This window comes from Canis aureus, chromosome 11, assembly GCF_053574225.1.
Source record: "Canis aureus isolate CA01 chromosome 11, VMU_Caureus_v.1.0, whole genome shotgun sequence".
NCBI lineage: Eukaryota > Metazoa > Chordata > Mammalia > Carnivora > Canidae > Canis > Canis aureus.
In genome coordinates this window covers 61,801,563-61,816,217 of record NC_135621.1, presented here as the reverse complement: position 1 = coordinate 61,816,217, position 14,655 = coordinate 61,801,563, and the positions used below count along the sequence as shown (strand labels likewise).

Here is a 14,655-nt window from a genome sequence, read left to right as displayed (position 1 = left end):
CACAGCTAGAAACTGTCAATTATTAGTCTAATCAGGAAATATCAGATTTCTACAATAATGAAAACAAGTAACCATCACTAGAAATGTTCAGTTGGAGTTCAAAGTAGATGCATATGAAGTTAAAAACACATGTAGCCCCTAACAGTCATTCCAGAATTATCACGAGTCTGTCTCCATTTTCTTCATGTTGCAAAGATGCACTTCAACCACATCTTTAAAAGTTGATGTTTGGAATGGAATGCTTAATTTCGTTTTCCTAATTTTGTTGAGAAACTTGATATCTTGAATCTCTCTAAATATAATCTTCCTGTCCCTCAGTATCTAGTATTACACCTGATACATAAGCCTGAGAGTAAGAGTGGCCCCCAATCCATTCTTGTACTTGCAAGAGGTCAAGCAGTAGGACGTAAAAAACCAAGAATTTGGCACAAAAGGACCTGTTTTGTTTTTAAATATGATTACAGGTATTTCTCATTAATTTATAAATTATGTGCTTCCCCTCCATTTCTAAACCATTAAACCCAAACCAATATTTGAACTTTCTTATTAGTAAAAGTAAAATAACTTCTTTTTTGTCTGCTAGTGGATTCCTTCAGGACCCCTACTCCTTTTTTCCTACACTGATCAGTGAGCCAGGAAGAAATACATGGTTAAGTTTTAGTGTTTAATAAACATCACGGCACACCACAAACTTCACAAATAACAGTAAGAAATATATATCGTCTGTTATAGGAAAGATGTTAAAATAGAATGTCTGAAATATAAGACTATCATATTGCCAAAATACGTCACAAAACCCAGGATCATATATGTGCAATATCCTGCTTCAAGGAAAATATGGATTTAAAAATTACAGCATATGAGATTCCATTTTAAAATGACATAATAGAGGATATATTTCAATGTTTCTCACAAATGAATCAACCCATTGCATAATTACAATCACATTTAATCATTATAGCAAAGTACAGGGAGCAGCATAATCTTTTTTCCTACTGGACAACTCATCTCACACTGGAATTAGCCTGAAAGTAAATTTATTGCGGGTTCCTTGTGTGGCTATACCTGATCATTAAACATAAATTAATTTTTTTTAATTCTAGGTTTTAACAAAAACATGGTTTTATAAAATAAATGTAGTTTTTTCTTTTTTTAATGCAATCGCTCACTGTTTGTTTAATGTTTGATTCACTCAATAGCAATCCCTCCCTTAAGCATTTGTGAAGTAGTTTGTGGACATGCTTGCAGTAGTATACTTGTGTGCAAAAATCAAACATAAAAACTGATCACATGCTCACAGCTGGAAACCGTGTCAGGCTTTATTCAGTAAGGTATCAGGCATTATCATTTAGCACTCCCACAGCGGGAGGAAAAATGGTGGCACAGAGGAGAACGATCACATCAGACACACTCCAGGGGTTTCCTTTCCCTACATTGTTCCTCTCCCAAATGTAACTCTTTAAATTTTAAATAGGAAAAGAACACACAGAATCATTGCTCAGAACAAAAAAGGGAGGGGGGAGTGGATATGGAGTAGGAAGGTAGTGGCAAAACAAGAAGGAAAACATTTCTCATTAAATAAAGTGAATACTAGAAAGCTCAACATACACTTTAATATGTCCTTAAGACCTAAGGAAGCACACACATCAAAGAAGTTCTGAAGATCTACTGTAGTTCAGACAGAGCAGTGTTATACTGTGCTCTGTTTTACAATTGTTGATTGTGAACAAGTTACTTCTTGGTAATTAAATGCAAATGAATTCAAGCATTGCTAATTGATGAGGTTTTGTCTTATAAACCTATACTTATCTGATACAATATATATTAATACATATTAAGCTAATTGAAAAAGAGTTGAAGACACATGAACTGGAGCACATTTTATTTTTCCTTTTCCAGACAAGAAATCATCTTCCAATCTGGTTATCTAATTCTAGTTCTTCATAGAAAATTATAATTTAGGAACTAATTTTAACCTCTGAAAATCCCAATTTTCACATTAGTCCTTGTTTAATACAGTAATACCATTATTGTTTTAGAAAAAAAGTTATTACAATAGTAGGTTTATTTTACAGGAAAAGCAAAATTTGTGAGAGGCTTAGTTTCAGCAAGTGGAAGAATTTCTAAACAAGTAATGACTGCTATTTCGTATCAATGATAGTCCACGCCAATGCCTTCAATAGCCATATAACCAGCTCCTGACAGTCCACAGATGGATGGTCTAGTCAGTGTTTATCCTTCATGTATTTTGCTGCACCTATTGCTCTTCTTGCTGACACTGCAAGCATTCTTTGCCTACTTTGCAGTGCAAAGAGTGGTCCTCTGAACCCCAGCCACTCGGCTATCTATCTACTCTGTTCTTGGAATGACCTGAGAAAGAAATCTTTATTAGCATGTAATAGCTAAGTAAAGGCAGAAAGCAGATTTGGTCCATCCATCCATCTCCTAGTATTAATTATTTTTTTAAGTAATCTCTACCTCCTACATGGGGCTCGAATTCACAACCCCAAAATCAAGAGTTGCATGCTCCATCAACTGAGCCAGTGCCCCCAACTTCTAGGATTAGAATCATCTGCATCCCTAGATTTCATTCTGAAACATTATGATAAAATTCTAATGTATCTTTCTTGTGAGTCTGTCACAAATACAGAAACTAAGCCATATACATGTTAGCCTAAAGCAAATCTCAAAAAAAGTTTAGATGTGACCTCTAGCCTCCCAACTGCAAAGCTGTCCTTTCTGTAAGTTCCTGTTCTGACACATATGTGTGTTTATGTGTATACATGTAAATATGTATAGTATATATAGATTGTGAATATATACATGCACACAATATCTATGTACATGTATCCAATATATACACACGACTTTTAAACTTTTAGTTTTTTCCAAAAAGGAGAAAAATATAATAGATAGATCCTTAGGCAGAAATAAGAAGAAACAACTGAATACATGCGTTTTCTTTTTAAACAGGGAATCCGATCAGCCTAACAAGATGTTTCCCTGAAATATTGGCCTCAAATGAGTCCATTCAGCCATGGCAAGGAGAGGTTTCCAGCCAAAACATTTAATTAGTGCCCAATTAAGACAGCCAGAATGATGTGAAGTCCGGGCTCTGGCCACATGCATGCCTCAGGATGGGTAAGCAGCTTAAGTGAGTCTAGCTGGACTACAAGCTGTCAACTGTCAAACTGTCAGTGGGCCATATGGGTCAGGAAGCATCTCTCTGGAGGATCTGGCTTGTCCACTCACCAGGGGAAAACACCTCCAATACCACTGGGTTGACAAATACCCAGCAAGTTCCTCAAAGTGGGAAGGAACTGAAGTTAGGCTCCGGTTAAAGGAAGAGCCAAGTCATGTCCTCTTTTAAAACTTTCCTGGCATGCCATCAGCTATAGGAAAAGGTCCAAACTCCTTAAAATGGCAGACAACACCCTGCCTAATTATCTGGCCTCATCTCTCATCCCTCCCTCTCCCCTTTATCCTTGAGCAATGTTAAACTGCTTGACATTCCCTCCCTATGCATGTGTACTTTCTGAACTCCACAGCTTTGCTAATACCGTACCCTCTGCCAATAACACCATTCTCTTCTCTCCCCCTACCTCAATTCATTCATCTCTTTCACTCAAATTCATCATTTTGTATTAAACTTAGGAGTCAGCCACTACAAGAAGTCTTCCCTACCCATGCCCTCTACCATTAACCTCAGGCAGGGTTACAGACCCTTTTCCCAGGCTCTCATAAGCCCCTGGATGTCTAACACTGACTTTAATGCATGTGATTCTCATCATCTCTTTATGAGCCCATTTTCCTCTCTTGACTTGAGTATGCAACCTGATGACAGGAGTTTATCTCCTTTGTCTTCATAATCCTAGCACCAGGGGCACTGAATATTCCTACTAATTGTTACTGGTAAGAATTAAAAAATTAATCATGAAATAATCAAGGTAAGCCAATCTTACATCATGTTTATTTCCTTCTTTTGTATCAAAATGTCCCTTTTAGGCAAGCAAATATCACCATGCGATTGGATTGATTTGCCTATATAGACATAGTAATTCAATAATACATAAGCCAGTCACTGCAACCCTGTTGCTCATCTCGTGCTGAGGTCAGAGGATACACCCTTCCGAGAGGACACACACAGGGCAGAGGAGCCTGGAATTAAAATTGATTAAGGTATTAGGCTGAGTGATATCAAATGGAGGAGTGTACTGGCAGTCAAAATCAAATGATCTTTAAAATAAATTATTTTAGCTTTGCTATTTTATCAAAACTGGAATCAAATAGGATATGGAAGACTCTGGAGCAAAAGAGGAAATCTTGATTTGTAGAAGTACTCTAATCTTCTAGTCTCTTCCTCAACAGAAATGTTTTTATATGAATATTAGAAAGAAGAAACTGTCACAGGCAAACTTGAAAAGAAGAGAATATGAGTAGAGATGCTACCATATTGAGCTATATATAGCTTGAAGCCGGAGTGTGCATATGTGTCTCTGTGTGTTGGGGAGTGAGGTACTAATTCCTCAGAACCTATTCAGTAAATATTGGAGATCGAGATCTTTACATTCTTCTGTCCACTACTTTCTTGAGTAAACATGTTACATGGACTCTATCTGAGGCATGCCCATCTCTGCCCCATATCAACCGTGGGACCAAAGGTGCTGCCTCCCTAATAGTTCTATAAGGAAACGTAGAAATTTCTCTTTTTAAAAAAAATTTTAGATAAAGAATTAGACTGCTCTATATCTTTAGAGCAACTATCCTAAAATAAGATCAAAGATTAGAAATACTACCTCAACTCCAAAATCACTTAGAAATTTAACCAAAATTTCAAAAAAATCTTTGATAAAATACATGCATTAGAAAACAATAAACATTCTCAAACTTAATACTTCCTAAGTTCAAAACAAAGATAGAACCTATGAACTAATCATTTGACAGAAGTTCTGAAAATGAGCATATGTAAATGCTATTATTTCACAAATAGCAACAGTGGGTCATACCTCCCAGTACAGATAATTCAGGCTCTAGTTATTGCCAAAAAATGTTAAAACATAAATTATTTTAACACATCAATGAACCACTCTCAATAATAATGCTTATGAACAACCCTGGAAAACTGCTTTCTCTGGCTATCAGGAAAAGGACCCTAAAGCTCTGCACTGAGTAACTACACTGAGATATGTGAAAAGTCTTGTGCTTCAGTGAGGAATGAGGTCTGTTGTGACTCTGACTGAAAGAGCCTTATCCTAAAATAGGCATGTCCACTAGACAAAAAGAAGAAAACGGATTAGAATGTAACTATGAGTTTCTACCTAAAGTACAATGTCTCACCCCCAAAAAATGTAATCTTTTTTTCATTCACAAAGGAGAAATGCTGGTCTTGTTTTTACCTTTGCAAAAAGAACACGTGTCTGTCAGGAAAACACAGAATCACCAAGCCCCATCCCATCTCTCCAGGGTGCCTGCAAACCTGCAGGAGGCAGTCTTTCACCAAGCCATGCTTGTCACTGAGCTTGCAGCTGCTTCCTTCCTCTCTATGCTAAGCCAAATCACATCAGCTAATAACACCCACTCCACCCTTCCCGCAACCAGAGGTACCAAGGCTCCTCCGGGCCTCTCTACCAGCTGCAGGGAAACGTTTCTGAGCCTCTTCAAAGGGACACTAAGAATACTCATGTGGCACCTCTACTGCCACCCAACTAGCTATATTAAGAGGGGAAATCAAGGAACATATTGACTAGGAAACAGAACTCTGGAGAGAGGAAGAAACATAAACAAACAAATGAAAAACAACAGAAAGACTCTAGGTAGAAAAAAGAAGGGAAAAATAAAGAGCCCCCCTGGTGTTTATCTGGATTTCTCTATATTCTTTAGCATCTAATGGTAAGATTTATTTTTTTCCTGATAGTGGTCTGTTAACTCCTCACAGGTAAAACTCACATGTTGCACTTAGAAATAAGTTCCTGAAAACTCTCTTGGTCCCTCCTGGAAAGAATGTAGGAGGAGATGCAGAAAGGGGCTTCCTTCTCCTTTTAAGGGAGCATTCCTTTCTTAGGTTAGAAAAAAGTGAACTATATTGTAAGGAATCCTTAATTAGAATCTTTGTCTTGCAATGTACACATAGGTCAGAAAAGAATGCAAATCAGACTGTTTACTTGGACAAAATGAAGTCCTAGATATGGAGTTTGTAAGGGAAGTTCCCAGGTTCTTGGTACTGAGTCTGTATAGTGGGTTAATCATAGGGAAGATGCTAAGGTCATAGGTGTCAAATCAAGCCCTTACCCAAAACAACCACAGTGGTCAAGGCCAGGGCAGAATTTTGGGGAAAAAATTTAGGATAACTGAAGTGATGTCAGAATCAGACACCTAAACCAAGATTTTTTAAAGTATCAGACACGATGATTATAGAAGACTCGTGACTCAGATTCACAAGGGTTCAAGGTCAGGACCACAGAGTCAGGTTACCACCAACAGAACAATGATATCTCCATATATATGAGTTTTAATCGTAAGACCTGAAAGAACAAAGCTAGCAAACTCACATAGGTACTTTTGTTTTAAGACACCCTACTTATTCTGTGATAATCACAGTATAAAGAAGGTAACAAACTCCACAAGCCTTGTGAAAGTAAAAACAAGCTTTGTGCTGGTTACTAACAATGGATTATAATTGGACATTAAAGGATATATCCTAAATAGAGGAAATCAAGCACTGAACTTGCTATTCATATATAAATGTTGAATTAGAAAAAAAAGAAAAAGAAAAGAAAAATGCAACCAATTCCCTTGACTTGAATTAACAGAGACAACAGGTCTAGTAAAGCAAACAGAATGAGAACCCTCTAGGTAATAATGATCATAGGTCTATAGACTGTGTCTAGAATGAAAGAGGAAAAAAAAAAGCTGAAGAATGTCTAAGGTAATGAAACCCTGAAATCAAATGGCAACTGTCAAGGTACAGAAAGCACTGAAAATTCAAATTAAGCTATATGAAAAGTATTCCAGGTTACCTAAAACTGACAATACTCTCTAAAAATGCTAGAGACTATGCTCAATAATTATTTACATATAAGACTAAAAATATGGAAAGAAACACTAATATTAAAAGGAATGAAAGAATTTGAACCCTTCTCTTCCAGGGTATTAAAATAGGTATACAAAAATATAAAAACAATGGAATCTTTAAAAATCAGTATTTCTAGGGGTATCTGGGTGGCTCAAGTGGTTGAGCTTCTGCCTTTGTGATTCTGGAGTCCTGGGATCAAGTCCCACATCGGGCTCCCTGCATGGAGCCTGCTTCTCCCTCTGCCTGTGTCTCTGCCCCTCTCTCTTTCTCTCTCTCTCTCTGTGTCTCTCATGAACAAATAAAATCTTTTAAAAAAAAAAATCAGTATTTCTAGGGGCAGCTGGCACAGTTGGCAGAGCATGTGACTCTTAATTTCAAAATCATGTGTTCAAGCCCCACACTGGACCTAGACCTTACTTAAAATAATTATTGTAATATAAATAAGAAAATAAATAAAAATCAGTATTTCGAGTATATAAAGTTCAAAAAATTAAGAAAGAATCAGCATTTTAATAAATTGTCAGCCAACTAGAAAGAGGTATGGGGGGGTGCTTCTAGGATTCCTGTTATATTTAGTTTCTTGGTCTGGATATGATCAAATTATAACGATTCACTCAGTTGTGTAATTATGATTTGTGCATTTTTATGAAAGGATGCTATTCTTCAATAAGAAGGTTTGTTGTTTTTTTTTTTTTTTTTCAGTAAAAGTTTTCTGAAGACAAATAAGTCCTCAGTCATACTCAACGGTCCTAAATAAAACCTCGAGCTTATCCTTGCTAGGGTATTTGAGAATGAGGCTCAGGATAAGCCCAAGAATGACTTCCTAGGTTATAAAAAATGCAATTCTCTAACGGGGTTGAGAGCCACTCACTCTTGGTCAATAGGCAAAGTCTTAAAAAGTATCCGAGGAGAGTCCTGTTGGAATCCTAAGAAAATGGGCAATGGATGTGAGCAGGGAACCTGTGTCTGCCGTGTGTGAAGCTGAGTCTGCGTAACTTGCGTGAACTGGTATAAGAAGGAAAAATCAGTTCAGAAGGAACTGCCGGACCAAATTCCTTCCAATTTAATGACCAAAAAAAGTAGCATTTCTTCTGGGCCCCGGTGACAGAGCATGTGTCCAGTTACAAAATCAGAATTCTCACAGTTAAGTAGCAATCCCACCACTTCTAAGCCGCCGCTCTTTGGTCCAAACAGTTGACACCACGGAATTGCTAATTTCAACATACATAAATGCCAAGCTCTATTTACCTTCTTGGGTTGTTTCCAGTCTTACCTTACTAAGACCGTGTTAGCAAAAGTGCTCTGAGGGGCACCGGGTGGCTCAGCGGCCGAGCGTCTGCCGTGGGGGCTCGGGGCGTGACCCCGGAGGGCCGGGATCCAGTCCTGGCTTCCGGCTCCCGCCTGCTTCTCCCTCAGCCTGTGTCTCTGCCTGTCTCTCATGAATAAATAACTAAAATCTTTAAAATGGAAAAAAAAAATGCTCTGAAAGCTATTAAAAAAGGAGGGGGGGGGCAGCCCTGGTGGCTCAGCGGTTTAGCGCTGCTTCAGCCCAGGGCAAGTTCTTGGAGACCCTGGATCGAGTCCCACGTCCGGCTTCCCGCGTGAGGCCTGCTTCTTCCTCTGCCTGTGTCTCTGGAGATCTCTCTCTCTCTCTCTTTGGGTGTGTCTCTCACGAATGAATAAATAAAATCTTAAAAATATATATATTTAAAACAAAACTATGTAACAATGTGTTAAATTAATCGAACAAGAAGGCCCTCAGCCTGAGGGCGCTGATACCTTAGTAGCCGAGGTCAGCAACCCAAAATTTAAGCCTAGCGGGCCTCAAAGTAAAGAAATCGCAAACCACCATAGCAAACCGCCGACTGCGCTTTCCCAAATAAGGCAAGTGCTTAAGTCAGAGCCAATCAAAAATCTCCCCTGCCTCGGGCAGCCCTGGTGGCCCAGCAGGTTTAGCACCTGCCTTCGGCCCAAGGCGTGATGCTGGAGGCCTGGGATCGAGTCCCACGTCAGGCTCCCTGCATGGAGCCTGCTTCTCTCTCTCTCTCTGTGTCTCTCATGAATAGGTAAATAAAATCTAGAAGAAAAAAAAAAAATTTTTCCCCTGCCTTTGCACCACATTTTTCTCCAGAAAAGTCTTTCTCGCGGGGGGAGGGGACAAGGAGGAGGGGCGTGGCCTCCTGTCAGCAGCGCCCCGTACCTCACCACTTCCGGTTTGGCGCTGCCAAACTAAAACAGATTTTTTTTTTTTTTTTTTACTCAAAAAGAAAAAAAAAAAAAAGAAAACCTCTTAAACTTGTAACACACCTTAGTTTCTCTTTGCACAACTGGAAGACAGTTTGACTCTGCCGGCGGGCAGCTTCCGGGGGGGGGGAGGTCCCCGGGGCAGACTCGGAAACTGCCCCCCCCGCCCCGGGAGGCGAGGGCAGGGAGACACCCGGGGCAGCGGCGCGCCACGCCCCAGCCGCACTGTAGGCGGCGGTTCTGATTAACACGGGACTTGACGGAGGAGCCTTGCCTTCCTTGGGTAGACTCCGGAGGAGCGGGTCTCCGCAGGGGCCGCCATGATCCCTTACGAAGAAGCCTTCGCAGGCGCCAGGACGGGTGCCGTCCCCCCGCTGGCCACGGCGCGGGGCTCCCTCAGGGTTGCCCCCTTGAAATGGCTCCGGCGGCAGGAAGGGCGCGCGGAACTACAATGCACGGCCCCGGGAAGGAGGGGGCGCCTGCGGGTAAGGGGTTCCGGCCGGGGCACGTCCTCCCCACACCCGCCGGCGCGTGCGCAGTGCGACCTATATTGGTTGGTCCGGTCTGATTGGCACCGTCCCAGGTAGGCTGTTGGCCACTTTTGTCTTCTTAAAAACACGTATTTATTTGTATGTGCTCTTGGCTCAAACCTCCAGCAACCCCCTTCTGTCTGTAGCCTCGAACCTTCGATAAGAAGGTCCCAGGCTTCCTCGGGTCTCTCGCCTCCCGCAGTGCACCCCTGGGAGCCCGGAGTCCCAGGTTTCCAAGTCGTACCTACCCGGGTCTTCCTACCTCTACAGGTGTGTTCCTGTCCCACCCTTCCCTCGTCGTCGATTTTCCTATTCCCCTTCTTTTCAAAAGCAATCTATCCCTGAAGGGTCTAGTGACATCCTTCCTTTTCAACAAAGCTTCCTTCCCCCATTCACTCTAGTTTATTGATCGATTTATTTATTATCTCTGAATTTCTGCGGATATTATCTTCTGCATCTAAATCCACAATTTCGTTAAATGTTTCTCAGAACATCTGCGTGCATTAAGACTCCTCTTCTCCCCAGATTGTAAAATCTTTGTAGAAGAGGGATCATTTCCCAAAACGGGTCATCTCCAAATCTCTGAAGAAAAAAAAAAAAAAGAGAGAAAGAAAAGGAAAGAAAGAAGAAAGAAAGAAAGAAGAAAGAAAGAAAGAAAGAGAAAGAAAGAAGAAAAAGGATTATCTCCTATATTTCCTTTCCTTCTTCCCAATAGCTTGCACAGGGCAGAGCACATGAAAGAAAAAAAAAAAAAGAAAAGAAAAGAGGAAAAGGAAGAAAGAAAAAGAAAGAAAGAAGAAAAAAGGGATTATCTCCTATATTTCCTTTCCCTCTTCCCAATAGCTTGCACAGGGCAGAGCACATGACAGTGAAATTGAAGTTCAATAAAAATTGGGGTTCTTAAAAAAATATCCATGGAAATGAATTAAGTAAATAATTACTAAAGGGGCATGAGACAGTTACACTGATGTCTATGTGTCAAAGGCATTATTTCTCTTATTCATTTCAGATATCCTTTCTGAGAAGCGTTTTGAGAAACTATAGACAAATGTGGTCGTATATGAGAAGGAACCTGTGTCACCAAAGAACTAACCTGTGGTCACTATTCCTGATATATTAAAAACTCAAATAAGAAAAAAAAAATCCATACACAGGACTTAGATAAATACAAAGTCAATCCAAAACAAATAAACACAAAAGGTTAATAACCCAACACATGACTGTGCATAATAAATGCTTATGTTGTGCTTGGGTTTTGATAAAGGGAGTCTTGACAAGTTCTACCAAGATTGCACTCCACGAACCAGGTCACTAAGGATAGGGGAGAAAAATGGGCAATTGGTCCAAAATTCAACTGCATTTTGAACTTGGCCATTAAATGTATGGAGTTAAACTCCTGCAAAGAGGTCTGATTATAGGTGGGTGGTGGTGCTGAGGTTTGCAGGGTACATAATGTGGGAAGATGATGGAAGGGGAGGCTAGTGAGGAAATGGAGGGAAAGGTACTTGGAAACCATTTTAGTTGGCTAACCTTTGTGGTTCTGATAGTTGGCTCTTATTTTCTTTCTTTCTTTCTTTCTTTCTTTCTTTCTTTCTTTCTTTCTTTCTTTTACTTTTGCCCCCCTCCATTTTGTACTCATGCCCAGATTCAAAGTGATGGCTTCATAATAATAAATAAATAATTAAGGAACCAAGAAAAGATCCAAATGACATGCCAAGAAGGGTTACAAGCTTGGCTCCGGATCTCGCTGTAGTGAGAGACAGAAAGTAGGTTTGGAATTGCTCTGCCTGGATGGCTGAAAGGCAGTGACAGACATCCAATTATGAAGCTCAAGGGGCATTTTCTCTTGCCACCAGTAGGTGCCCAGGCAGCCTGGCATTCACATTTTTAAAACATTTCTTTAAGGGATAGTAATTTTTTCTCTCTGCTATATGGTTTAATTATGCATATATCTTCTCATAAACCTTTCTTTAGCTTCAGGAATGAGCTGGGTTTGAGGAATACCTAGACTCCTGCCGAACGAAGGCCCTAGAGAACCGAAGCTCTGACATCCCCAGCTGAGGCTGCTCTTTGCCTTTCAGCACTTGCTGCTAGCTTTCAACTAGGCCCAGTGAACAAGGAGGTAGAGGGACGAATAGCTTCTATAGGAAGGTGATGATTTAGACAGAAACTAATAACTTAGGTTCGTGGACTTTTTTGTAATGTTTTCCCAACCATCATCTCATTTGATCATCATACAACCCTGTGAAACCAGTGGAGGACAAATGATCATTCTCATTGTGTAAAAAGGCAGAAGCTCTGGGGTACTTCCTGCCTAGGTGTTGGTCACAGAGCTGGTGCACTGCTCCAGTGGGACTGGAATCACCCTGAATGTGTCCAAATAGTCACAAGCTCCAGAAACAGACAACTGGTTGAATGGCCTGAAATTATCCATCGATTTCATGTAAAAGTCTTTTCTCCCAACTCCCAGTTCTGTGTCCTTGTCCACCCACCATGACACCTCCTTCCATTTAGCCTCACTTAAACAAAAAACTCAAGAACGCTGTGACACAGCTTTGGAACCACTTAGCCTGATAAAGTAAACTGAAGGTCTGAACAAATACCCAGTAAGATTGGACCTGCAAATAGATTCATTATAAGTAAAAGACTCCTTGTAAAATAGGAAAAGCTGAGGAGAGGTAGGAAAAAGCACCAGATCCAGAAATTTATAGATCTTCATTTATCTCCTAGCCCTGCCCCTCACTACAGAAGGATTCTGGAAGCCTGGCAGAGGGTCGGTTTCTTTATTTGCAATACCCTGTGTGAACAATGTGAACTTCATTGGATTATTAAGAGAAGGTAATGAGATAATGGGTATGAAAGTTCATCACAAATGATAACAAGGCATTTTCAGCCTTACTGCTGTGGTTTGCTTTCCTAATTACCTAGCTAATTTTCCTTCCTTTGACTAGATTTTCGTTTTTGTTTGTGTGGCCAAGGTCAGCTGTCTAGTGTGAGGATGAAAGGCCATGGTATAGTCACTCCCAGACTAGACCTTAAAATTGTCCTTTTCCACCCAGTTGCCTCAAACAAGATAGTACATGAGTACTTGAATGTAGAACTTAAGATTACCTATGATGGTTTTAAAACAATATCCCATTAATGAGTTTAGCCATCTAGGAATAAAAGTCAAATAAGACATTGTTCAGTTATGTATGATGAAGAAAATTTGGGCATCTCCAAATTTTAAAGGAATGTGGATATTACTACTAACAGAGCAAAACTGAACAGGGGAGAAAAAAAAAAGGAGCACTCCCAAATAAGAGTTTTTCAAGATGCCTCCAGCCCTGTCCAAGGTATAGGCTACTTAAACATCTGGGCTCCCAACAGTGGAGACAAACGCACAAGGCTATCAGAACTTGCAGACACTACTTCTCAAGATCCAGATAAATCCACTGGCTCTGAGGCCTTGCTCACCAACAAAGACTGGTATTTAAACATTTGCTTTTTAACAAGACTTGGCCTCAGGGAAGGAACATGCTGACCAGTTGACACAATATTCAGTCTTGTTTTAAGTGGATACCGACCGTAAACCAGCATTAATTATTATATTTCATGTGAGTTTAGGTTACAAATGGTTCGTGTTCTCCTAACCTTAGTTACTCTGGGAATAAAGAAGAAAAGAGACTATAAGATCTCACCTGTATACAGGGGACAGTGGTGAGGACACTATAAATAGCAAGTTAAAGATTTGAGAGAATCCTCATATTACTTAAAAACCCCCTCCCCTCATTTACTAAGTTTATAATCAACGAGATAATCAACCAGAAAGTATGCTTACTTGATTTCCTTTTGGAAAAAGAAGATATGTTGATCAACCACGTTTTTCATTAGGTTATGTTCTAGATTTGGTACCAATTTTGCCTAATTCTTCATTCTAAGGCATTTTTGAAAATACTCGAGATAATAAATGAGAGGAAGTACTTAAAAGCACATATTTAGTGATATTTTATATAGTCTTGTTGCTGAAGTTAAAAAGCAAACAAATGTATTCAAGAAAAAACATTTCAATTAAGGTAGACGAATTAAAGGAGTTATTACCTTTCGATTAGCTAGAAGACTCAATTAACCAAAGTCACTTATTCACTTGGCTTTCAGTTAATGAAGATTTTGGAAAATTTAACCATCATTATCATCAGAGTTTGTCATGAAGATAATAATCCACTTGTTATGGTACATATTGTACAGAGAATTCCTTTCAATTGTTATTGTATTGAGTGCTGTTTATTTCAGAAATAATCTGGAGTTAAAGAGGGGTGACATTCTAGTGATTAATCTTAAATCCTTTCAGGATGGGAACATGGCCCTGGGCCAGCAAAATGGAAAAGATGCACCACAATAAAAAATCGGCAGTTCCTTCCTCACACTTCCTAATCCAAGTGGCCAATTGCTGGTTGTCATTGCATTAATCTAATTATAACTCTTTCCTATTGAATTGTAAAATACATGAAATGACTGGGAAAAATAGCAACTTGTAAAAAGCAAAGGGCTGCAGAGTGAATGTTACATTCAAAGGTAATTACTTAACACACGCAAAGCTGAACTGCACAACCTACAATTCTGCAACTTTCTATAGGCTCTTTTGCTTCTACTTTAAATAAAAGAAATTCCTTTCATTTTGTCAAGAAAACTTTTCTCTACCTCACTACTAGCCTGACAAGGGAACAGATGGCAATTTAAGGGGAGAATTTATGAGAGCCACAATCTTAATGTTGCATAAAGGAAAGAAAAAGACTCGCATCAAAACCACTGACAAATGTACTTGCTAAT

The 14,655-nt window shown here is 39.7% G+C and overlaps 2 protein-coding genes across 27 annotated transcripts in view; one reads left to right on the top strand and one right to left on the bottom strand.

Moving 5' to 3' along the window:
• The window catches only part of LOC144324194 (uncharacterized), a 580,701-nt gene that overhangs the window by 463,781 nt on the left and 102,265 nt on the right, over positions 1–14,655 (bottom strand). The gene's annotated exons all lie outside the window — the stretch shown is intronic.
• Positions 9,491–14,655, top strand: part of LOC144324197 (uncharacterized) — a 258,348-nt gene continuing 253,183 nt past the window's right edge. For 10 of the 12 annotated variants that reach the window (XR_013389646.1, XR_013389645.1, XR_013389639.1 and 7 more), the window contains exons 1-2: positions 9,491–9,899; positions 12,577–12,684. Coding sequence is in view for 2 of the 12 variants with exons in the window: in XM_077915492.1 (XP_077771618.1) it covers positions 9,637–9,899; positions 12,577–12,684 (371 nt within the window). In the remaining 10 variants the exon portion in view is untranslated. The remainder of the gene's footprint in view (positions 9,900–12,576; positions 12,685–14,655) is intronic. The other 2 variants (XR_013389648.1, XR_013389647.1) reach the window with 1 other exon arrangement.